The sequence below is a fragment of the Chaetodon auriga genome, chromosome 15 (genome assembly GCF_051107435.1).
Source record: "Chaetodon auriga isolate fChaAug3 chromosome 15, fChaAug3.hap1, whole genome shotgun sequence".
Taxonomy (NCBI): Eukaryota; Metazoa; Chordata; class Actinopteri; order Chaetodontiformes; family Chaetodontidae; genus Chaetodon; species Chaetodon auriga.
This window is the reverse complement of record NC_135088.1, coordinates 11,330,672-11,355,608: the sequence shown is the minus strand read 5'-3', so window position 1 is coordinate 11,355,608 and position 24,937 is coordinate 11,330,672. Positions and strand designations below refer to the sequence as shown.

General features: G+C 43.8%; 1 protein-coding gene across 3 annotated transcripts in view; it reads right to left on the bottom strand.

The window, feature by feature from the left end:
* Positions 1 to 21,392, bottom strand: part of dclk1a (doublecortin-like kinase 1a) — a 45,594-nt gene extending 24,202 nt beyond the window's left edge. For all 3 annotated transcript variants that reach the window (XM_076749675.1, XM_076749679.1, XM_076749678.1), the window contains exons 1-5: positions 20,935 to 21,392; positions 19,954 to 20,349; positions 18,921 to 19,270; positions 3,984 to 4,083; positions 771 to 878 (exon numbers count right to left, since the gene is read on the bottom strand). In XM_076749675.1, the coding sequence (XP_076605790.1) occupies positions 771 to 878; positions 3,984 to 4,083; positions 18,921 to 19,270; positions 19,954 to 20,314 (919 nt within the window). In that variant the 5' untranslated portion in view covers positions 20,315 to 20,349; positions 20,935 to 21,392. The remainder of the gene's footprint in view (positions 1 to 770; positions 879 to 3,983; positions 4,084 to 18,920; positions 19,271 to 19,953; positions 20,350 to 20,934) is intronic.
* Positions 21,393 to 24,937: the final 3,545 nt, after the last annotated feature.

Genomic DNA, 24,937 nt, shown 5'->3' with positions numbered 1-24,937 from the left:
GTGCACACGCACAGGTGCATCAATGGAAGCTGCATCCAGCTGTTAGAATTAATACCCTGTTTTATTTGAGACCATTTTCCTGCTTTGCTGTTGCCTCAAAGGGGGATTTTGTTTTGAGACATTCATAAAAGCGTCATTATCGGGCATAAACAATGCAGCAGGTACCCAGTGCAAGCTCTCCCCCATTTTATTACATTTCATTAGTATGTCAGGTGAAGAACGGCTTGTGGGGAGCTGCAGGATTGAGTCACCAACCCTCCTCTTTCCCTCTCATCTTCACTCATGCTCCCCCTCTTTTTTTTTTTTTACCTTCTCATCACTGTTTGCCTTCTTCTCCACTCCCTTGTGAAATCATTCTCATTTGAATTTATATTCTGCATGAAAGAAGACACAGCTCACACACACACACACACACACACACAAACACACACACGCACGCACGCAGTAAACACTGGCAGACACTCCGCAGAGCTCTGATTTCATTGCAGTGTTTATTCATACTGTTTTCATTTGCTGCGACACTGATTAAGTAATGAGCTAGAAAATACTGAGCAATCACATGAGGAAGTATTAGGATACAAACAACTCCCAGCTGTGTCCATCAGGTCTGAGACACAGGACACACACTCTTCACGCACAAACACACAGATGTAGGGATACACAGACACACGCTCAGATGTCTTAAAGGACTATGACACCACATCACAGTGCATTAACAAATAGGTTCCTTGATAGAAAAAAAGAAGAGATAACTTTTGTTACTGTCTTACCTGACGCAGGGGACTTGCTGCGTCGTGATTGGACTACAGTCCTAGGGGAGCCTCGGTTCAGAGAGCCAGACATCTTCCCATAGTTTACAGACTTCACCACACGACACTCTGCAAGCACAAAGACAAGACACACAGATGTGTTCAGGTACAATGTGGGAACCACAAATTCCCAAAGTCTCCAGAACGTACACGTTTTAGAGAAAGAGTCAGCATGTGGGACAAATCCAGTGTTTAAATCCAAATCCATACAACGTAGCAGCTGAAGTGCTACACATAAAGGCAGAGAAAACTCTTGCTGCTGGCACACACACAGTGATGCACTGAAGGAGTGAACATAAAGTGTGGCAACGTGACATTGTGTTTTGTGATACGCACACATTAATGAAAAGTTTTACTAAAATCACAACGGAGCATTGTGAAGCTCAGTTCTGTTAGACTGACATTCAAATTTCATTGATTTCTAACCAACTGTTGTTAATTTTTTGATTGATTTTGACCTTTAGTCATGCAAGAAAACACCAAACCACTAATGTACCAACACAGCCGTAATTGGTTTTACCTTCAGGTCGCCTTGCAAAAATGAGTTCTGACCTTCACTGGGCTCGCTTTCCAAAACGCAATTATTGTGGCGTTTCAGGAGTGACAGCTATGACTCACAGAGGTCTGATATTTTACAGACACACAGTCTTGGTAAATGAGCCATGTGATGGTACTCGCACACCCTCCCTGCCTCTGTCATCCCCCAAACTTTGCTGCTCTCCCGTTCATTAACCCGGCCCCATTATAGCTCATTACCACTTTAGACCAGGGGGAAGAGGAAATTATACACAGTCTGCACGTGTGTGGGTGCCTTCGTCTGCACATGTGTGTGTGTGTTACTTGCTTGCACGGCAGTCGTTGTGGCCCAGTGATTAATGTACAATGCGGAGTGTTAACATGATGACAGTGTGCCAGAGCTGAGGCAGAGGCGATAATTATAGTTATGCAGAGAGGAGGCGATGTTGTCTGCAGCTCTGACTCCTACTGTCTCTCTGTCGCGTCTGTTTCGTTTGTCGCTCTGCTTTCCCGTCTGTCTATTTCTGCCTCGTGCCTCCTGCCCTTTGCCTCTGCTTTCTGTCTCCCAGGGCATGAGGAGGTGTCAAATTGTGTTCTCTGTCTTCTGGAACAGAAAAAACCTTATACGTGTGTGTGTGTGTGTGTGTGCGTGTGTGTGTGTGTGTGTGTGTGTGTGTGTGTGTGTGTGTGTGTGTGTGTGTGCATGTGTGTGTGTGCATGTGTAGGTGTATATTGAATTAATCACAAAAATCAAGACCTGACAAGATTAAGCACTTATATTCAGGTTAAGTTTAAGGCTTTGCTTTTGGTGCATATTGGGATTAAGGTTGGGGGTTCAGCGTAGGCTTTTTTTATTTGAATGATTAAAATGAGTGTATTACTACAGCATTCATCTTATTCAGAAGGAAATGCTAATTTCTGCAAAATTACATGCAGTTTAATTTAACCAGGTTTCTCCACAATATACTATTAAAAGGTTTCACGTCCTTTGTGATGGAACAAGTAGAGTGTGGGCATATATGATGTCTCCAACTGTCTTACATTGACTCACAGCATCTCACTTTCTTCATCCAGAAATGTCTGAGCTGGATTCATTTAATTTGTAGCCAAATACAGAGCAAATAAGTCAAGATCATGTGATATGAGCAAGGAAAAAGTCCTAATTTACTCCAAAATGGACACAGACACAAACAGCAGGGAAACCACTAGAAGTGTTTGCAGCATTGTTTGGGCGTTCGTGTTCACATGTGCAGACACGGGCAGATAATGGAATTTACGTCACACACCCCACTGCATAATTTGAGTAGAATTTGCAGAACGAGAGGTGCTTCACTTTTTGCCTATAGCAGGTAAAAACAGCAAGCCGCTAATGGAGAGAGTCATCAGCAACTAATGAAAATGCAGATATGCTGGAAATGTGGTCTTTGTTGCATGTAGGACATTGTTTTGTGGTCCTTCTCAAGGCAAGAGAAGGTTACCAAAAAGAAACTAGCTAATGGAAGCTGCTAGCAATTTTATTTTACAAATGAAAGGAGAGTAGTGGGGAAGAGAGGGAAGTCAAAAGGGGGAAGAAGGTGGAGGTTGGCGACCCAGGTGGGATGGATATTATTTAATGGATGAAGGGATACAAGGGGAACAAATCAATTGAATAAACCTTTGAGCAAAAGCCAGTGCACACTCATTCATGTAGGAGACAGGAAGAGAGATGAGAGGGTGAGAATACAGATGAGCACTAAATGGCAAGAGTCTTCAGACAGCGATGCAGAAAGAGGAGACAGAAAGCGAAACACAGATGGGTGAAGTGAGGACAGCACGTATCCTCGGCAGACCGCGGCGGAGAGACAGGAAGAGGAGAAGAGGAGCGATGGCACAATAGGTTAGATGGTGGCTTAAGTGCAGTGGACCCTTTCTTCCAAGAGGAGAAAGGAGAAGAGAGGAGAGGAGGAGTAGTGAACTGTAATGAACTGGACAGCCTACACAGTCCTCTGCCACCTGAACCAGGGAGATGTGTCATAAACAGGGAAGACAAGGGGAACTGAGGGACTGAAAGGACATGATGAATGAGGGGAAAACACAGAGAAAGACAGAAAACAAGAAAGAAAGAATAGTTTTTTTTCCAAGTCGACTCGGAACCTATGGAAGATTTAAAGTGCCTCAATAAAAACAACTCTAAGTCTCGTTTTAACAAATGTTTTTCATTTAATTATAACACAGTACAGCAGAAAGTGGGACGCTGATTTGGCCTTGAAACTTTCCAACTTGTCAGCAGTGTGAGACAAACTCAGGGATGACATTTTGTGTGTATGCTGAACAATGAGTAGCCGGCTTAGCACAGTTTATGAATTTAAAGGGAAATAAAGTTTCTACGCTGATGAAGGTTTGAAATGAGCAACCTAATGAACACATTATGGTAAGAACTTGTTCATAATTAAGTCAGTTATAAGGGGTACATTAGATTAGAGTCATCTTTGGAGAAGTGTGTCGGCGGTGTATTTTTCTGTTTTGGCTCTAATTGGACACCCTTTAATAGTCAGATTGTTGATCACTGCATTGAACACAAAGGAAGGTAAAACCACCCGTTTGAAACAAATTATTGCCCATTTTTTAAAGCATGGATGTGAGCATGGAAAACGTCTGAGGAACAACCATTCGCCTCACCGCTCTCATCCAGCATCAAGTCATCTTGGTAGCGGAACTTCTCCGGTCCGCACGCCACAAAAATGTCCTCATCGCCAAAGAAGTCCTGCAGACATGACACCTGGAAGCAAAGACATGCAGATGAGTTCAATTATTATCTTTCCTAGTCGATTGGATACTTACACAGATGGCAGCTGCCAAGAGCAATGACAGCTTTCTACTGTTATGGGCTGAATGCCTTGTTCAAGAGCACCTCGACCATTTGTTTACGTAAAGAGGAGATTCTCACAGTGACAACGTCCCAGCTGGTCTGCAGATATTTAAAGGACAATTTTATGGTCAGATGTTCCCTTACACATACACACTGTGTACTGTGGAAGACAGCCACACTGCTCTGCACATGCTCACAAACTTTCCCTTCCTGTGCTTTGGTGAAAAAGCACATGCACTGAGCACCAGGAGACGGATAAAGAACACCGGGGGGGGTCGGTTTGTGCGTGTTTGTTTTCATGCATGCTCATTGGTGTCTGTGAGCATCTGTGCGCATGCTTGACGTGTCCCTGAGCTGCAGCGCTGTGTTGTTTTTGCAGTTAATCAGTCTATCAGCGACTATAAAGAGACCTTGCTGACTCACTGATTTGCTGATGCTCTGCTGACACGTTCACCGGACATCCAGAGCAGCAAGCGGGAGGTCTGATCCCTGAATACTTGCATCTTATGAATGGTAATGACTAACTACCAAACTAACGAAAGGAAGAAACTAAGACAAGAGAGAAAGTGCATTACAAGCTACAGAGAGATTTTTTTTAAAAGAAAGTGGTGCGAGAGAGAGAGAGAGAGGGTGTGAAGCAGGGAGAAGTTGAAAATAGACATTTCGGGTGAATAAGAACAGAGCTGACTAAGTTAATATCTGACTCACAGACAAGGAAGAAATGCAGTCTTGATGAGTCACTGTCATTCTTTGACAGACTCCGTCCTGTGGAGCTAATACCAACCTACAGTGACATGCTGACAGGCACATATTTAAAAACCTTGGGTCACTAAATACAACACAACAGGAACTGGGTCATTAAAAAAGAAAGGCGTTCTTTCACCAGAGGCTCTGCAGAATCTTCATTATTTTGTCTAGAGCTGCCTAATTAACACATCGTTCACAAATCTTTAACCTAAGTTCTTAACATGTTCAAGCCAGACGTTATTCTGTTGTTTAATCGGTAAACTCACCCGCGGTCTGCTCGGAAGAAATCTCAGCAATATGGTGTTTATTATGACAAATCGGCTAAGAAACATGCTGCTGCTCATTATTTTGTATTTGATTTACTCAACAGCTAATTCCATATCTGATCTGAACTCTGCATGATTTACTCAAACAACTTTAATTACACCCTACAGGCCATCACATTTCAATGCCGAGCAATCAATATTCCAAATTATATTTCACGATAGGCAACGGTACAGTCAGAAAGGGATTCACGGGAAGACAATAGTTCATTCATCCGCTATGACAAATCTCCCACCAAAAACCTATTAAGAGCTATTACAGTTGGTGCCGCATGCGTGTCTAGCACCGCCTGGAGTTAACACACAAACACAAAGCTACCGTTATTGCATTTTCATGGCAATTAACATCCAAGAATCCATTTAGATTCCTATTAGCCACCGATCAACACCCCAAAAGAAAGTCACAGCTGATATAACAGCATTATGAACAAAATACCCAATAAACAGCAAAGAGGCCATTCTGTGTGTGTGCGTGTGTGTGTGTGTGTGTGTGTGTGTGTGTGTGTGTGTGTGTGTGTGTGTGTGTGTGTGAGGGGAGATGGGAGTCCTTTTGCTTTACCCCCCCACAGACTCTAAATGAGCCAACAGGGAGACAAAAACCAAGTTTAATCTCAGACGCAGACTCTCTGCGGAGTATGGATCGCTTTCATTTAACTTTTCAAATCAAGGCTCGCCGTCTGTGTGTGTCTGTTTGCGTGAATTTGGCCACACATCACATGGAAACGCACACTTCTGCACAGGCATACAGGAACACGTGTGTGCGTGCGTGTGTGTGTGTTGTGTAAGGGAGTGATATTCTAGTTTTATAACAGAGTGCATATTGCTTTGTTCCCTGATATCCCCTGATAGTGTGTTGGTGATTATTTCAGGGGCGAGCGGCTCCACTTCCTAACAAGATGGCTGTGATACCACTGCTGGTGCTGTTAACATTTCCCCAATGTGTCAGCACTGATAGGTAGCCACGGCCACTCCTGCCTCTACTTGTACTGCTGTTTCACAGTATTTTCACACAATTTCCAACTTTACATCAATTTTAATGGACTTGCTGCTGCATACCTAGAATCTGTCGTGTCTTTTAAAGGTGCAATGTGTCAGACTTGGCCACCTGTCAAAGGCTGCTGCAAACAAATAGGGGGCAGCATATCACCAGATTAACCAGTTCACAGCTGCTCACTGTGCTCTTTAGTTAGCTGCGATTACCTAGTTAGCTCAGTTGGCTCGCGGTCCTATTCGCTGGCTGGAGTCTGACAAGAGCGGCAGATTGGGACTGTTGTTGTCGGACTTCGTTGACAGTGGAACCGGGCTCAGCAGCCTCCGAGACCAAAGGTGGATGCTGAGCAAAATAATTTTGTCCAACCTATGGTCCAAAATCCAAAAGTATTCAATTTACAACAGATGAAAATTCCCATTTGTGAAGCCGGCACTGGAAACCTTTTGCATTTTTTGCTCGAGCAAATCTAGGCCACAATTAATTAACCATCAAATTTGTTGCCAATTAACTTTCAATTGACCTGACAAATTGATTAATCTACTAGGTGTTCCAGCTCTGATAATGCTTTTTTTTCTTACATTTCAGGATATAATTAATCAGTTTTAAGCTCACGTTATTCTGAAAGCTTTGCTCCAGTCAAAGAGGATTTTTGTTGGATGGGAGCAGCTGGATGTGTGTTTGCTGCTCTGAGTCAGTCTAACCACGTCCTCGGGCCAGGACTGCTGCTGTGACTGGAGTCAACCGAGAGGGGGTTGTTGGAATGAGGCCCTTTGAAGCTGCTCATCATGAGATAGAGGCTGTAGCGCACCAGAAATGTCGGGTAAACAGGGAGGAAAGAACACATGCAGAATGTAATGAGACGTGAGCTCAGAGAGAGGAAATCAGGAAGGGAAAAGTGCGAGGAAACAGGGGCATTCTTCATGTAGGGCAGCCTCTGAGGGCACCTTTAAGCTGGGGGTGAACTAATATGGAGCAACACAAACACACACTGTATACTGAGAGGGGTGTGAAAAAGTATGGTTGCCATGGTGATAATGCCCTCTAGGCATGGGTGCATGTGCGTGCCGCTGACTGCACAATGCGCACGCTGTAACAGAGAGCTTCATCATTCATATTTCATCTACTATGGGCACGATACGCTACAGAACTGTGTCATTCACACAAATCCACACACAAACACATACGAGTGGCACATGGCCTGGTTAAAAGTGAAATGCTCCTGCTCGAAAAAGACAATGTGGAGAAGAAGAGGAATGATGGAGAGTTCTTGTTTGCCTCCGCCGACCAGTCAAGCTGTAGTTTACGTCCATGTCTGTCCAGACTCGTGTAATATATATCATGAGGACTGAAGGGATTTAACAAAAACGGAAGTTATCACTATATTCACATGTATGATTCTAGTGAATAATTTCCAGTGGGAAACATGCTGCCTTCACTCAGAGACTATTTTTAGAGAGGAGCACAGAGGGCTGATGGAGAGCTTCATCACATGGTGCAACAACAATCACCTGAAGCTCAGTATCAGCAAGCTTGTGGTGGACTACAATGCTTCAAATACGAACGCTGCTGCAAAGAAACTACAAACTGTAAAACATGGATGCTTTACACACATCTTCAGCACCGTTTCAAGGTGGACACCTGGTTCAGTATCTGACCAAATGTTAAAAATGGTAACAATCTCTCCCTCTGTTGACCTTTGACCCAGAAAATGTCACTTCATCATTTTAACCTATTCAGTATTTGTGAGAAATATGAATTTTTGAGTTGTGGCCAAAAACGTGTTTTGACACGGTAACCCTGACCTTTGACCACTCAAATCTAATCAGTTCATCCTTGAGTCCGAGTGAACTTTCGTCCAAAATTTGAGGAAATTCCCTAAAGGCACTCCTGAGCTTTCACGTTCGCAAGAATTAGAAGTGCGTACAGACGGACACCCTGAAAACATAATCACAGAGACAGTCAGAAGATCGCCAAATCCCCTGAGTTAGAGAGGAAGCAAACAGACAGAGGGAAATGAGCAGTAGAGGAGGAGATCTATTCCTGACTGCTGCTCTGAGCCCTTCTCTGAGCCCAATGACAAAACAAGCCGCTTTGATGTCTCTGGTGCTCGGTTCTCACAGAGAACCAGTGCGGTTACACAACATCCACCACTGCTAAAACAAGGACAGATAGAAACAAACAGAGGAAAAGACGGACTAAAATAAGATGATGAGAAGAGAGCAGAGGAGCATGGAAAATGGCAATTTCATAACCCTGCCATCACCCCTCAGACATCTTTATTAAAGTGAGAAATGGGGCTCTGGGACTGGGTCACGATGATCAAAGCAATTCCCCAAATTAAAAAAGGATCTTTAAATTGATGTGCTTGATTATTTATTGAAGTGTTATTCTGGATTAGTGCAAAACAACAGGCAGAGGGTTGGCAGCTTCACTTATCATGTGTCACATCTCACTGACAAACCCTCCTGCCTTATTGTCCACCCCATGATTGATAGGATAGTTTATCACTGACTGTATCCTGGTGCTCTACATGACAAAAGGAGAAAAGAATGATGAATTCACTTCTAGAAGTTACAGCAAGAATTAGTCTTGCATAAATGGGACCATCATCTCCATCTGAAAATGTCTTACACAACAAATGATCTGAGTAAATCCATTTATTTTCTCACTGCGCCACCTAGTGTAGAATCACCAAACACCTGCTACAGAGTCTGTTTCTCTCTTTTTTTCTCTTGTTTGTTCTGCTTCTCTTTCTTTGTTTCTTTCAGATTAAATGCACATCATAAATAGGACATCAGCTGTTTTTGGTCAGATATGGTGCTGCAGGTTTGCACAACATTGCTGCACTGGTGGATCCCAAACTGAGACAGACAACCACTGCCACCACATGGCGGCACTGTTTAACAACCACATAAAGTGGAGGGACTCACAAGCCATTCTACACAGCAACAATTCAACTACAGTACCACCAGAAACGCAGGGCGGTAGACAAGCTACATGTCAATTTTTCTAATGTTACACAGAGCCAAAATGATGTAGACACACCAACCTGGATTTTAAGTGGAGGATGAAACAGAGACAGAGAGAAATGGGCACAGGCGTTTTCACGTGACGAGGGGTAATGATAGAGGGATAACGTGTGACTCACATGAAAATAGGCTGAACATCTACAATGCAAGAGCTCAAATATCAACATGCGAAATACCCGGGGACTTAAAACCACATGTGGTTATATTTGAGTAAGCCGACCACAGCAGCAGATAGATTAAAACATTTTAAATCTCTGTTTGGTGAACGTCAGGAGGGATGACTGTGGAGCTGCTGTGCACAGTTGTAGTTTGGGTGCTCAGGGACAAGACAAGAGGGGAAGTATGTAACCAGCTGTAGCAGTAAATTAAAAAACGGGCATGTGTTCATACATGATCTTAGTCATTTTGGACATGCAAACGTCTATACAGCTCCACACACATGCACCACCCCCCGAGCACCTCAGTGGTGCAAAAATCTTATCTTTTTGCATTCAAACAGTCTGTCTGGTTCCTGCCAGCAGCTCCTGTGAATCAGCTGCTGGGAACAAATGATCAGTGACAACATTGCTCAGTCTGCTCATTTAGATCAGCTATTTCTGTCTCCCTGTCAGATTTCAGAGCTACTTGAGGACTCATCTGTCAGCTCCTCACTTTTTAGTGGGAGTTTCTGACAGCCTCTCAGAGGTAGCTGAAGAAGTATGCGTGTGACAGCACACGCAAAGTGCATTTACCTCTGGAAAATAAGCAATAGAGAATTTGCAATTAGTGCTGAAACGCCGAATGGATTAGTTGATTGACAGAAAATGAATCGTCAACAATTTTGCTAATCATTCGAGTCATTTACCAAGGAAAAATTCTAAATATTTCCTGGTTGCAGCTTCTTAAATGTGACGATTTGCTGCTTTTAAATTATGTTCTTATATATATTATATATTTTTTAACATTTACAGACTAAACTACCAATCAATTAATCAAAAACTTAACAAATTAATTGTTGATTAAAAAAAAGAATAAAAAATTAGTTACAGCCCTAGTTACAATACACTGAAAAAGAAACTTAACTTTGTCTTTGTCTGATAAAAAAAACAGAAGCATTTCCTGCTGAGTTTGAAACAGGCAGCTACATAGTCAGGAAGAAAAAAAAAAAAGGAAAAGAGATTGGAGACTGAACCACTAATCTCCTGCGCCACAATAGACTCACAGTGGTTACACAGAGGACATGGTGAGGTCAACATTATCCTGCCCACAGAAAGACCACATTTTGGAGGGACGAGCTGTCGCTCCACTCTGCCAGGGGAGATTAGCCCGGTGGAGCTGTCCACGGTGCTGAATCAACTGCAGCTGGCCGACAGGGCATGCCGTGCGGCTCGGAAACACTCAGCCACAGAGAGACTGAAGAGACAGACAGACGGACGGACGGATGGATAGACAGGCAGATGGATGCTGAAAGACAGGCGGACTGACAGAGCAACAGATGGATGTATTGATACAAGATAAAGGGAGACAGAAACAGAAAAGGGCAAAGCATTGGTTGTAAACATGCAGAGCCTCTGAGGCGGAGCACTGAAAAGGAGCAGAGGAATGAAAACTGACTGACAAACGCTGAATATTTACACAGCCGTGTGTTGGAGCTGCAACACACATCATCAGTGTTTCAGAATCACATGCAGTGCGTGGCCTCGGGGGGGGGGGGGGCATGATCGATAAAACTACATAGGTCTGACATTCATTTGTAAAGATCGGGACATTTTATGTTGCAGGCAAACTCCACAGAAACTGGCAGTTAAAACAGAACAACATGTCTACACATACAAGTCATTGAAGTGCTGTATGTTCACTGTATGATGATATTGGCATGTACTGTATTACAGTGATGATCAGATCAGCAAAACGACCACTTTTGAGAAAAGATACTCACTCACACCCATAATCTGACCTCAGTACAGTACTTAAGTGACAAATCTATTGTCACTATATAGCATATTAAAAACATCTGCTGGGGAAAAAAAACAGCCAAAATGCATTTCCTTACTCTCTAGGAGAATTTAAATAATGTCCTCCCTGGCCGAGGGGAGACACAGACGGGCAGAGAGCCTTGCCGGGTAAAAGGAGGAAAGGTGGGCAGAAACCGATCTGAAAGTGGCAAGAGGGAAGGATAAAAGCACCTGCACCCTGAGGGAGAGTTCACACAGCAGCATGACCTCCCACTGCCTCCATCAGCACACTGACGGGGGATGATGGAAACTGACTGAAAGGGCTGGGAAACAAGGGAAGTCAGGAAGAGCTAAAAAACAAACAGAGGAAAAGGGAGCGGTGGCGACGTGAGGCCAATTAACTATGCAGCAGGCTGAGCTGGCAGTGGTGTAACTGCGTTCACCTCAAACCAGCGCAGCAGACTGGCTGGCTGCTCTGTTGCATAACAACTTATGTAACAGTGTCTGCTCTCCACGGGGGGATAGCAAACTTTCTTTCGGAGCAGTGTTTCTCTCAGAGTTTCAGCGCATTTTCCTGTCATTCATGTGTCTGAAGGGAACCAAACTTTCTGCAATCATGAAACGAATGAAAAATAAGGATTTATGTTCCCAAAAGGGCATAAATGGGACGCAACATGGCATCAGCATCAACTTCCAAACCCCTCCTCAAAGCCTTTTAAGGGTCTCCTTATGGTAATTTCATCTCTCTTGACGGGCTCATCATCTGATTTGTCAAATTATCTCACAGTGTCTCGCTTTTATCAGACTCTCTCCTCTAACCCAAATTGCTCATTCCTTCATTGGTTTCTTTCATCTCAGCCTCGAGGATCTCCCTCCCCACTTCAGTGTGTTGGCTTTAATCCAGCTTCAAGTATGAGTGCGCATGCATGAACATGTGTGTGTGTGTGTGTGTGTGTGTGTGTGTGTGTGTGTGTGTGTGTGTGTGTGTGTGTGTGAATACAAATGTATTATGAGTATGCTGGATGTGGAATACATGGGTTACTAGAGAGAGCATTATAACAGGAATTCTACATGAGATATATGAGGAAGGAGGGCGAGTGTGTGAGGGGGCTTTTTAGTCTGTTTCCCAGTTTAGTTAATTGACCTCAGTATTAAAAATTAAGGCTGCAAGTTACAATTATTTTCATGAGGCACTGTGCTACTGATTAGCCTTATCTTGTTTTGTCCAAGCAACACTCTAAGACCTGAAGATATTCCACATGACCACAACATCACCGGTTTGTTGCATGTCATACCCACCTCTGTCTCATGTCTACTTCCTCACTATCACCGTCCAATAAAGATGAAAATGTCCAAAAAATAATATTAGTTGACTTTTGAGGATGATACTGATAGACAGACAGACTGTTGAGGAGTGATAATTATTTGAGGTACTCTTTATAGAAGCTGTGACTCGACAGATGCAGTACAGAGGACAAGAGTTCATCTATGCACTGTATCTCTGGAAACTATGAGGGACATAGTTTACGGAGCATTAAGTTCTAATTTTAAGCTGGTGCCAACTCTAAGGCATGTGTTAGCAAATCAAACGAGCTTGAAGAAGATAGTTTCTAATGTTTACAAACTGCCGTCTCGGTGCCGCCGACTCTGACAGTCGAGATATGTCAGTCCCACTCTTTAAGCAACTAAAAACGCAGTACGCAGTCTTTCAAATGCAGATTCAGTGGAGAGAGATTACAGAGTGAGTGAGTCAGGAAGTGCATGAGTCAGACAGTTTGTGTGTGTGTGAGATGAAGTAGTGGTGTGATGAGGTTCTCAACAGTCTGCCATGGCTGGAAACGTCTGCCATCGATCCTAATTTGGCAGCAGATCCTCTGACTACAGACAGCCCTCCAATCTGCCACAATCACTCCGCTGGTAAGCAGACACACAAGCTAACTGACTGAAACAGAGGCAGACAGACAGAAACCAGTCTGAAACAACCTGTTTACACACAAAAACAGTGGTTTAATCTCAAGATTTCTGCTGATGATTGCTCTACAATCCATTTAATATCAGTGTCACTTACTGCAAATGTACTGTACAGTAGAAAAAAGGCTGTATACTAGGTGCATGACACACATTCACACACTCCCCCACACACACATACACACATACACGATGCTGTGCTGAGTAGCTGTGACTCAGCAGATCAGCAGGAGCAGATGGACTTTGCTTTCCACAATCCTCCGATACAGAACAAAAAGTGACATCATCAACATACAGTCCATCGAATAAAGATGAAAAAAGAGGCACGTGCTTTGGACATAATCCCCGCACTTCAGAGGACGCAATATTTTGAAGTGACGTCGCTGTAGCACCCTCTCTACAGTCCCTGCAGAGCTGGATACAGGCCAAGGAGGAGAAAAGAGACAGGGAGGGAGCAAAACTAAGAAAAAGTGAGAGACAAACCGAGGACAAGAAATGACAAATGGGGGTGGGAGGTGAGGCAGAGGGATACACAGAAAGACGGAGAGAAGGGGAAGAGGGAGGGGAGAGGGATATGCCATATGTTGCAGCTCTTGGATTTGGGGGTGCATGCCGAGTGTGCTAATTAAATGAGGACTAAATAGCCGTAAACACACAACAGCATGTTGACAGCAAGAGACAGACAAAATGAGGAAAAATTTAGAGAAGGCGAGAGAAAGATCAGAGGAAGAATGGATGACTGGTGGATGTGAGGAGGGCAAATTTGTTGACAGGAGGAAAACTAAACATTACGCAAGAGGAGAAAAAACGATGCAGATGGAGAGAGAAGCACAAGCAGCAATGGGGGGGGGGGGAGAACGAAAAGAAAATGGAAGACAGAGAGAGATGAAGGAGGCTGCAGAGAAAAACAGAAGAGGAAGATAAAAGGATATTAAAAGCTCTTCAGCCTTGCCAACAAGGAGAAGAACAGGCCAACAATGCGGTTTGAGAAGTGAGAGCTGCACTGCAGATAGTGACCAAGTGGTTCATCCACACAGTCCTCCTACATATAACCTCTAATTAACATCCACCATTTAATTAGCATGAAGCAGTATTATCAGTGCCATTATATCAAAAGGGGATGGCAGGAAATGCTAACGTGCGGTATAATGTTTACCATGAACAACATCTTAGTTTAACACGTGAGTATCTAACATTTGTGAGTATCACTGAGGCTGATGGGAATGGCAACATACTGGTGGCACTGAGGGAAAAATCAGGTTATTGACAATCCATCAAATAATCTAACAGTTTAGTAACAGTCTGAGATCGACTGGATCAGGGGTGGACTGACTTTCTGCCATTTGGATGAATTGAAAGTGTTTACATTGTTCTGCGTAGGCCCTGTATTTTTAGCATGGGCTGTCACTGCAGGAGTCATACCTCTTGTCCATGCTGAACTCATTGAGATACAGACTAAAAAAAAGCTAATTAATGAGATACTCTGAAACAGAATGCAACCAACCTTAGAGATGACTAAGTGCCCTCACTTCATGCACTGGTTAATAATTGCCTCCAGTTAATGGCTAGCGATGCATGAGCAGAAATCTAGATGAGTACATTAAAAAAGAGTGTGTGTCACTAACTGTGCCGAAGTATGCGTGCGTCTTGCGAGGCTCAAGGCTGGCAGCTGGGGTCCGACCTAGTGTCTGTGTGTGTAAACAGAGCTTAGATGTATTAATAGGCCAGCCATGTCAATGTCCTAAGCCACTTACGGCTTGTCTATCTTCTTGATCAGACCGGTACAGCTACACAATCCTGCCATGCTGCTGTGTGACATCACAGCGAGTTGGCCGGTTCCTAGGCAACTAGATCAAATCATCACTCAAAATGGCCAAGGTGAAGAGCTTGCCGAGAAATATGAGGTTGTGGTAACTCTAAAGAGGGGATGGCACTAAAAATACCACCTATCTGATCCAGTGAGACCTGAGACAGAGAGAGAATTAATATCGCAGAGGGGGCAGAACCTGATATATTCTTTCTCCCTCAGTTTCTCCTATTACAGACAGAAATACGATATCCAAAACGATCACAGTGGAGAAGGTCCCAGTGGGCAAAGTGAGTATATGGCAGATATCCGATGCTCACAGACACTTGTTCACAGTCATATGGCTCCATCCCCCATCTCATTATCATCTGTTCTCCCAGAATACTGCTGAATAAATGCCATAACAGCGATAACATCAAAACCATAGTTTTATAGCAAATAGGAAGTTGTATACACTGCAGATGGGTATCGAAACTTTGTAATATTCTGTATTTTACTGGGCAAAGTTTGAGTACGGCTGCTTGTATTTAGACAACATTTAGTACAATCCTGCTTCCAAAAAAGTTGGAACGCTGTGTAAACAAAAACAGATCATTTGCAAATTAACTGAGCCCATGTAGTAATATCCTTTATACATTATTCATGTGTTCACAGAGTGATGAATCTGGCTCCATCCTTGCTTCTGATCGACTGAGCCTTTCCAGGAAGCCCCTTTCATAGCCAATCATGACACTATCACCTGTTACCAGTGAACCTGTTTACCTGTGGAATGTTCCAAACAGGTGTTTTTGGAGCGTTCCACAACTTCCCCAGTCTTTAGCTGCTCTCTTTGTCCCAACTTGTTTGAAACATGTTGCTGAATAAGCAGATATTTACAAAAATCCATGAAGTTGATGAGGTCAAATTTAAATATATTGTCTTTGGACTGTTTTGTTTATGTTTTACACAGAGTCTCAACTTTTTCAGAATCGGGGTTGCATTTGAGAAGAGTCCCTTTATAAAATAAGGTTTAGCAGAATTATAATCCTCAGAGCAAGATATTACAAAGAGTATTGTTTTGATCTCAAAAGCACCAGGATCAGACCAGAAAATGAAGATGCATAATAAGAGGCCTGACAGAAGACTGCAGCTGAAAACATTTGAACTTATTCACAAACCAAGAACATAATCCATTATTCATTTCAGTGCACTTCAGCTGCAGAATTTTTAACAGAACTGAACTTGTGAAAAAATTCTGAAAAAAGAACGCAATTAATGAATATTAATTATGTTAAAAAAAAAAAAAGTCTTACAGGCTGCTGCAATCCTTGAGAACAATTGCAAAGAAAGAGAAAGAGAAGACGAATCTGGCTGTGGGGATCTACACATACATCCTGCCCCACTGTCTCTGGCCTCATTACAGGGGTTAATGAAGGCAAGGAGCCTGAGATCCGGTTGTCAGAGGCTCTCTCTCAAGGCTCTGCGGCTCTGCTGGGACTCATCGTTACTGGCAGCCAGGCCCAGAAACCTACTTCTGCTGTAGGCTCAATGACTGACATGGCTCAGCTGACGGCAGCAGCACACACACACACACACACACACACACACACACACACACACACACACACACACACGCACACACGCACACAAAACATGTACACGCGTTTGCATGCACACACACATACTCTACTTAACCCTTAAAGTAACCTTATCCTGGTGCGCACTCAGGTAATTACCTTTAGCACACTCCTGATATTCAATAATGTGTATTCAAGTGTCATTAACACACCGTTTGTTCAGTGTATCCCCCCCCCCCCCCCCCCAAAAAAAAGGTGTCACTTTGTTATATTGTCTCAATAAGTTATATTGAGGTTTATTTCCTGTTATATTGAGCCTGATTCTGTGTGTGTGTGTGTGTGTGTGTGTGTGTGTGTGTGTGTGTGTGTGTCTAAAACAGTCAAGTTAAAATGGATTAACCACATTTCATAAGGGGTTTACATTTGCTGCAAGCTTATCTAGTGTTTGAGACCTCTGACCTGTTCAGAAACAGGAGACTGTTCAGGTCTTGTCCAGGATTTCCTCTCAGGCATGAAACACACATGGACCCTCTCAACCTATATCCAAGGGTGCCCCGATCCAGTCTGCTAACTCCTTTCAAATCTGTTTCTTCATCATTAAGTCCCGTCCTGCTTTAAAATCCTTTATTCTGTTCTCTTCATAAAAACAATCACAAACTCTCCCACGTGCATCGACCCACGCATGCACAGGCATACACAATCGCACATAACAATGAGAAGGAGTTGGTCGTGCACTCAGCCCAGCCCAGCCAATTTGCCAGTGAGCGTGTTACCATGCCTACAGGCCCAATCAATACAGCGTCTAAAAATAGCATAACCATACTAGTCTTCCTTCCAATCTCAGGGGGGTGAACCCAGCGACAGCAGAGTTTATTGTGTAATCTCATAGATAACTCTAAGAAATAGGGACCACAGTGTTAATAGGCGTTGTGCAAAAGCATGGGTTTAATCCCCAGCAGGAGGTTTGTCAGGGAAAACCTGACCCTGGGATTTTATTGGCTGGTGCCAGGCTCTAACAGCAGATCAGATCAGGAAATCTGGAATGAATTTGTACTAGGTTAGCGGTGGATCATTAAATAGACTGCTGGACTTCAGAGGCCGGGCGACAAGCCAGTGCCAACACATGAAGATTCATCATCAGAACTGGGATGAGCGATAACACTGAGCATGAAAGTGGCATTTAAGAATGAAAAGCCCATAGGGCAAAGAGCATATTCATGAGAATGAGTCACAAATTGGCCATTTAGGAGATGATTACTGCCGTACGACACAAAATGGCAGGACGCCCTTGACGTCAAACACAATCTGTTTCAAAATAATGGTGTCATTCTGATGCTGCTGCCAGGGGAAAAGTAGTTCTGTGGCGCTACATTCAATATCTCGGAGCTAGGACATGACCTAGAGAGAGGCAGATAGAGATGGAGCAGACAGCCAGACAGACACGGCGATGATGGGGGATGACGTGAAGACAAACAGGAAGAGACCAGAGAGCTAAAGGACGTCACAAATAGAACCTGAAACCCTGACATGCTGGCAGAGACAGCGCAAAACATGAACATGTGCCAGCAACGAGAAAGAGAAAGTTCACCAGGAACAACATCATTTTCAGCACTGTGGTGGAGAATATGTGCATACGTACTGCGTGTGCATGTACAGTGAAGCCTGTTCTTTTTATAGCGCCTTCCACCACAGCTGAGATAGGGAGCTGAATGGGTGGGTGGACTATCAAGGGGGCCTTGACTCTGATTTCTTCGCGTGTTCGGAGGCAATGCTCTGGCACACATCACTACAGCGTGGGTGAGAACCCAGACTCCATTCATAGATTTCTTTCATCTTTACCTTCTCTCGACCTCTTTCGCTCTCTGTGGCGCTCTTTCTCGTCACAGCTCGGGCTCTGAACGGGGACGCTTCATTCATAAAAAGCCCATGAAAGAACAATGAGAGCGTGGTCATAAAATATTTAGCCATTTTGATCCTCCTCCTATCAACCTGCTGATTTTCACATCCCCTCTCCAAGCAACACTAATGAATCTCTCAGGTGCATGTAAAACCATGTCCAAACAGCAACAGAAAGACTCTTTGTTAACTCAGTGTCTGGTTTACTTCTCTGAATGGAACCACTCATCACTTGTGACACTTGCAACAAAACATCAACTCCCACTGACTGCATTACCAGAGATGGCATTTATACTGGAAGCTTTCAGAAAAATAATGCCACCTTGAGCGCAGGCTAACAATCAGCATTGCCAGTCATGATAAAACCAAGTCAAAGATATGTTTGATGTTCTATAATACCATAAAAAGCCTTCTTGCCCTCCATAGCATTCATAATGCTTATAAAATGAGCTTGCTGTGTGACACCATGATGACTTTGGGGGGGGGGATTTCTCACCAGTTTGCCCTCCAGTGTGTAGATCTTCTTCACCACTCCGGAGTCGAGCTTGATGGCATCAGTGATGTCGGTCAGGACTTGTTCGTAGGAATGGGCCGTTTTCTTGTTCAGCAGGATCCTCACAGCTTTGCGGGGCTTCACTCCGCTCCGCACCACTGTCACAAGCTTCGGGCGTATGAAGTCCTTGATTTCGCGGCTCTCGGGGGCCCCAGCCTTGGCACTGCCCAGAGAAGGAGGTCCGCGGGAGGACGCCGCCGAGGCCTTGACGTTCACCGACCAGTTGGGGTTCACGTTTTTTGTGTAATCCAATTTTTTGTAAGCTTCAATGGAGCTGCACACATAGCTGTCACCTATTGGGGTTAAGGAGGGGAAGCAAGGAGAGAAAAAGTATAAAAACACTGGAAGAATTAGATGAGCTTTAGAAATAACAAAATAGATGAGACTCTATAAACAGAGCGAGAAAAGATACAGAAAAGGAAGGAAAGGAAGCAAAGACAACAGCATAGGCTGGCTACCAAGCAACAGCACTGTTATTCGAGCAGGCAGCATAATGCCTTGATAAACTGACTGAAATTTAAAATCATACTGACATGGGACTGTTTGCAGCTCCTACATTTCACATCCCATATCAACCAAAGATGATGTCAACAACTTTAGCTCTTCCCATGTCACTCCTTAAAGAGTAAAACAGATCAAGAGAGAGCTAATCTGAGCCGAGACGTATGTCTGTATCACCATATGGTCGTCAAATGACTGATATAATCTTCATAACAATAATCTAAAGCATGCTCAATAGGATTAGACACTTTTATAGAGCAGTGCCTATAAAAATAGCTTGTTGAGCCTGATTTCAAACAAGCCTGTAAATGTTTATCATTGCTTTAAGTTTGCTGGTTATACAACTGGGAGGTGATATTTAAGAGAGAGGAAGAGATGTGCAGGCAGATGTGTCCAGTTTAGATGCCATTATGGATGCAGATGAGTCCAGGTGCATGAGAGGACCAGTCCTGCAAAGTACCGTGAAGGTACCCACCTTCAATCAGATGGTCAATAGAGGTGATCTTCTTGGAGCCATCCAGGGTGTAGATGGTCCGGACGCCCTGGGGCAGGTTGACGTTGTCGGACAGGGAGCGGGTCAGATCGGCCAGCAGGGCGTCGAAGGTCCGGAACCTGTCTGTAGAGATGGCGTACACTATCCCATTGAAGTACCGGTCTCCGTTGCGGTAGAATCGGACTTTCTTGGCTCTTTTCTCCGCGGTCAGAGTCTTCAGGGTCCGGGTCCGGTACAGGCTGCAGTGGGCGCTGTGCGTGGGGCTCGGCACGCCGTTCATCTTGGCGCTGGAGCGGCTGTGTCTCTGACCTTTATCCCGATCGTCGAAATGCTCCATCTCCATCTCGCTGCCGAGGCTCACAAGTACGGCTGTACTATCTGGAGGAGACGAAACAGGAGGAATGCGGTGAAAAGTTTTCACCACCGAGGAAGTAAACAAAAACAAGGGGCGCAGAGGAAGGAAGGAAGGAAGGAAGGAAAAGCAAGCCGGGGAGAGGTTTGCACGGCGGATAAAGTTGCCAGTCGGTGTCCGTCGCTGGTGTTCTGTCTCAAAATAACCCCCTAATGACAGATTAAGTGCTGTTAAGCCGAGCGGTGGACAGCATGCTTCATGACGACCCAACGCTGTCTGTCAGAGTGCCCCTGAGTTGCTCTGACGCGCAGATGGATGGAGAGAGAGAGCGGCAGTCACGAATCAATAACAGCCGATTAATTCCCCCCTTTATAAATATTCACTACCTCCACGCACAGCCGGGCGAGCAGCAGCCTTCGAGGCGACAAGAAACTGCGACTCTTACATTAAACAATGAGTCAAAGACGGAATTTATCTTTTCACTTCTAGTCTTGAGGTCAACAGGCGCGAATCTTTGAGACAAAACAACGAGAAGTGTGTCTTCAGACAGTGGCGCACATGTGAAATGAAAGAATGAATCACTTGCATCAGGAGTTGATTGACAGGCTTACCTACGCGAGCAATTAACGCTTCTGTGACGGTCACCTCCAGACTGGCTGCTTCCTTATTCCCCACAAGATGTGAAAAATGAAGAGTTCAGTGAGCTTGCCGCTGACACTGGATGTTGGTGTGATCCTGTCCTGGCTGCAGTGAGCCCCCCCTCCCCGACTGTGCGTCCCTTTGTTGTCCGGTTGATGTGCTCCACCACCAACCCAACACCAGTATGTGTGTGTCTGTGTGTCTGTGTGTGTGTGCGTATTGAGCAAAAGAAGCAGAGGCTGGACTGGAAATGGACTAGGTAGCAGCTGCTTCCCCTCCCATTCTCTTTTCACCCCACCTCCTCTCTCCTCCTCCACGTCACTCTGTCGTGATTTCCATTCAGCGCCCCCACCCCTCATTAGGATGCAAAACCACGCTTCCCACCCGTGCTGGGGGAGGCTGCTGGTCCTGCACGCCCCCGAAGACACGCGTCAGCTGCGCAGGAGAGGGGTCTATCTTCACTGTTCTCTGAAAATTTAAGAGAAACTTTTCTTGTATTTTTGAACCTTTCAGTGACAGAAGAACACATTTCAGATCTTAAGGCTAGATTTTATCTTCATTTCACCTGCGTGCTATATGTTAATGAATGAATTTTGGTGTGTGAAGGCGAATCACATCACAGCCTTGAAACTTATTATGTTTAACCCACAAGAACATCTGCACGTGAGATGTTCAGTAACACACACACACACGCAGGGGGTCTGTTTGTGACACTGTGACAAGTATGACTTTTACTCAGTTCCACGTATTTATGTCTGTATGAAAATGGGATTGCATATCGATATGACTTTAGCTGCAGCATGAAGGCAGAGGACTGAGAGCTGGAGAAGGATGCTGCTGTCTCATTATCATAAGCTTGTTTCTTCCTCTCAGCTCTGAAGTTTGTTTGTATGTGGCAGCAGGAAATAGTTTCTCCGAGCTATGGAAGAGATAAAGACCGCTGACCTACATCCTGGCCTCCAGAGACCACCCAATTCCGCTCCATCACCACTCCCGGATGAACTGTGAGTGTGTGTGTTGTCCAGCATTTATCTGTGCCAGTGATGGTGAAAATAAAAATAAGGTCCTGCTGTCATTGTGCCTAGAGTGGTTTAACAGGTCAAAGACATTTATCGTGTAAAATGTTTACTTTCTTTGTATTTATGACGTTTGTTTAGTGCTTGTTTTCCATCCACAGCATCTGATCCAGACCTGCTGCACAAATGCATCAGAATGTGCAACAGAGAGAAGAAACAACGCAGCTTTAGCTATTTTGGGGACACACACACAAGGACCCAGCGTGCGTCACAAACTGAGGTTCTGACGAGGTGTTTCTGTCTATATTCTTCTAAAAACAGGGCACATATGGGGGAATGTGTCGTCAGACCAGCACAAGAACAATGGAGGACACGGTGAAGGACTCAAAAGCAGGACGATGGTCTCATTTCCATTCCCATCTGATATTTGTGAGTGTCTGGATACTGGATGAAATACGCTTTGAAGGTGTTGCAAATTTCAAAGTAATCAAGCATAAAGGATATAACAGCTTATCTGCATCCATTTGCATCAGCATCGCATCTGACTAATTAATGCAAAAATAACATCAGAATGACGTAGTTTTGGGGAATACTGAATGTGAACAAGTAATAAAATGGGTGCAGTTCTTCATAGAGGTCATCTTTGCTCCTGAAGCATGACTGTGCAGTTTCCTGAGATTCAATTGACCTGCATATAAAGAGATGGAGACTGCTGGGATTTGTGACTAAGGTTATAAAAGTGTCTTTTCAGGCACATTTTATTCTATTTGGAAACTAAATTACACAGAGTACATTTAAAGTGGATCGGACAGGTTTATGATCTGCCATCCCTCATAAAAAAGGACAGAGATTATTGAGTTTTTTTATGCCCAGAGCTCCTCTCAGTGCCACTTTTTGACTGTAATCGTTGTTTCAAAGACACTAAAAAACAGAAGTAAAAGCACAATTTATCCCAGCTCAGCCGCCGCATTTCTGTGAAATGAATGATGACAAACACAAAGAGCTCATTAAGATACGGTTAGATGGACTGATGATTAATGTTGTGGCGAATCCCACCTGGAATAAGTCTGAAAATTAAATCTGTCTTAATTTCACAGCCCATTTAAAAGCCCACCCACTCAGACTGTTGACAGATGCTACTGTACAAAGATACCCTTTCCATTCTGTCAGTAATCACTGCATCTTTATGCTGCGAAAACATCTTCACAATTTCACACAACACAGCATGTAGTGTGAACATAAGGACAGCTGTGAAAGTCCACTCTGACACATCTTACAGGGGTTTTTTTCTAACTCAAATCAATCCACATGCATATTTAGCTCATGTGCACGCACATGAATGCATGCATGCAAAACTTGCAAATCATTCCCATATATATATATACACACTCACACATCAAATGCACTTGCACGTACACTACATTGTTTGCAGCATATTCATGGTGAGTACAGAGAGAGGAGCTAGCTGAGTTAGCATGAGTAGGCAGCAGAGTGGTGTTTTGACAGATACTGTAGTAATTTGTCACCATGTTTCACCTGTCAGCACAAGACATCTACACACACTGCCCTGTGTGCTGTGTGATTCATGGGCAGGATGCAATGAGCTGTACTAAAATGAGCTTGTGCATGAAACAGAGGGAAGAAGAGAGGCGAAAGAGGGAGAGACTGGTGCACTGTAAATGCGCTCGCTCTTTCAATAAGGCAACATGGACTGGCTATCTTTAAATTAAGTCATCAATCTAAGACAAACAACCTGTCACTGCAGCACATTTAGGATTGCACACCAAGGCAGCCAACCATATCAGAAATATGAGCGGACCTGTGAAGGGAAAACACACCCTGAAACAGACTTCACACTGTGCTGGACCAATGATTTTAGACAGGAAAGTCAATACCCGCAAATGCAAACAAATGCGTCCTGGAGCTAGAAATTAGAGCTTTAGGATTTGGATTGATGATGTCATTAGGTGATACTTTTTGGAGATGGTTTACTGGATGAGTGGACCGATAAATTAGTGACTCTGTGAGACCATAGAATATTTAAGATATTTAAGATATCCAAGTGTAGTACTTAAGTGTGTGAATCATAAAACACCCTTAAAGCCATTGAAGTGACTAGCACAATATTGCAGCTAAATTACATTTTTTTGGATGGATTGCTGCTATCAAGTACTTTCAAACTCATATATTTCACTAAAGTATGCTAGTTTTATTAATTCATGTAACAAATTTTAATTTAATATTTTAAATTTTAATAGAGCTTTCAGTGTCATGCGAAAGGACAGATCAGCTGCTCTGATGTTTGGTGACACCAGGGTTTGATCTTTGCCCTTCGAGTTAAAGGGCCAGTTCCCTTGTCACTGCAACACACTGCCACGCCGGTCTTGGACATAAAGGTCATAGATAGTTAATGCATAATCCTCCTTTATGAATCCATGAGCTAATTAATAGGATGTCACTGCACTTCCAGACCAATCAGTGAACGAGGAAGATAAAGCTAAAGGAACAAGGCAAAACGATGAATTCATGCTATGTGCCATGTGTTATGAGATATTATTTCAGTTCAGTGTTTTCAGAATGACAGCTGAACTCATCCTCCACACTTCTTCACGAAAACAAATGAAACAGCTCCTGGCAAATTTCCTGTTCACTCCTGCATCTCATATGGATGCAGTTTTCTTACTCCTACATTTGTCAGGGCGGTCAGTGGGTGGAATGGGGGTGACTGGTTGCTCTGTGGATGAACCACACACAGAGAGAGTGGTGGATGTGGTGCTGCTTACGTAATGCAAGTCGTAGGAGGTGCGTCAAAAAAAAAGTTGCAGTGACAACAGAAATGTCAGACTCAGCAGGCTTCTAGCACATTAGGAGATGACCTCACAACACTCAAAGCCTGTAATGTTCTTGGCTATAAAGATTAGCTACTTTTCTCTTAAACAAAGAAACATGTTAGGAAACG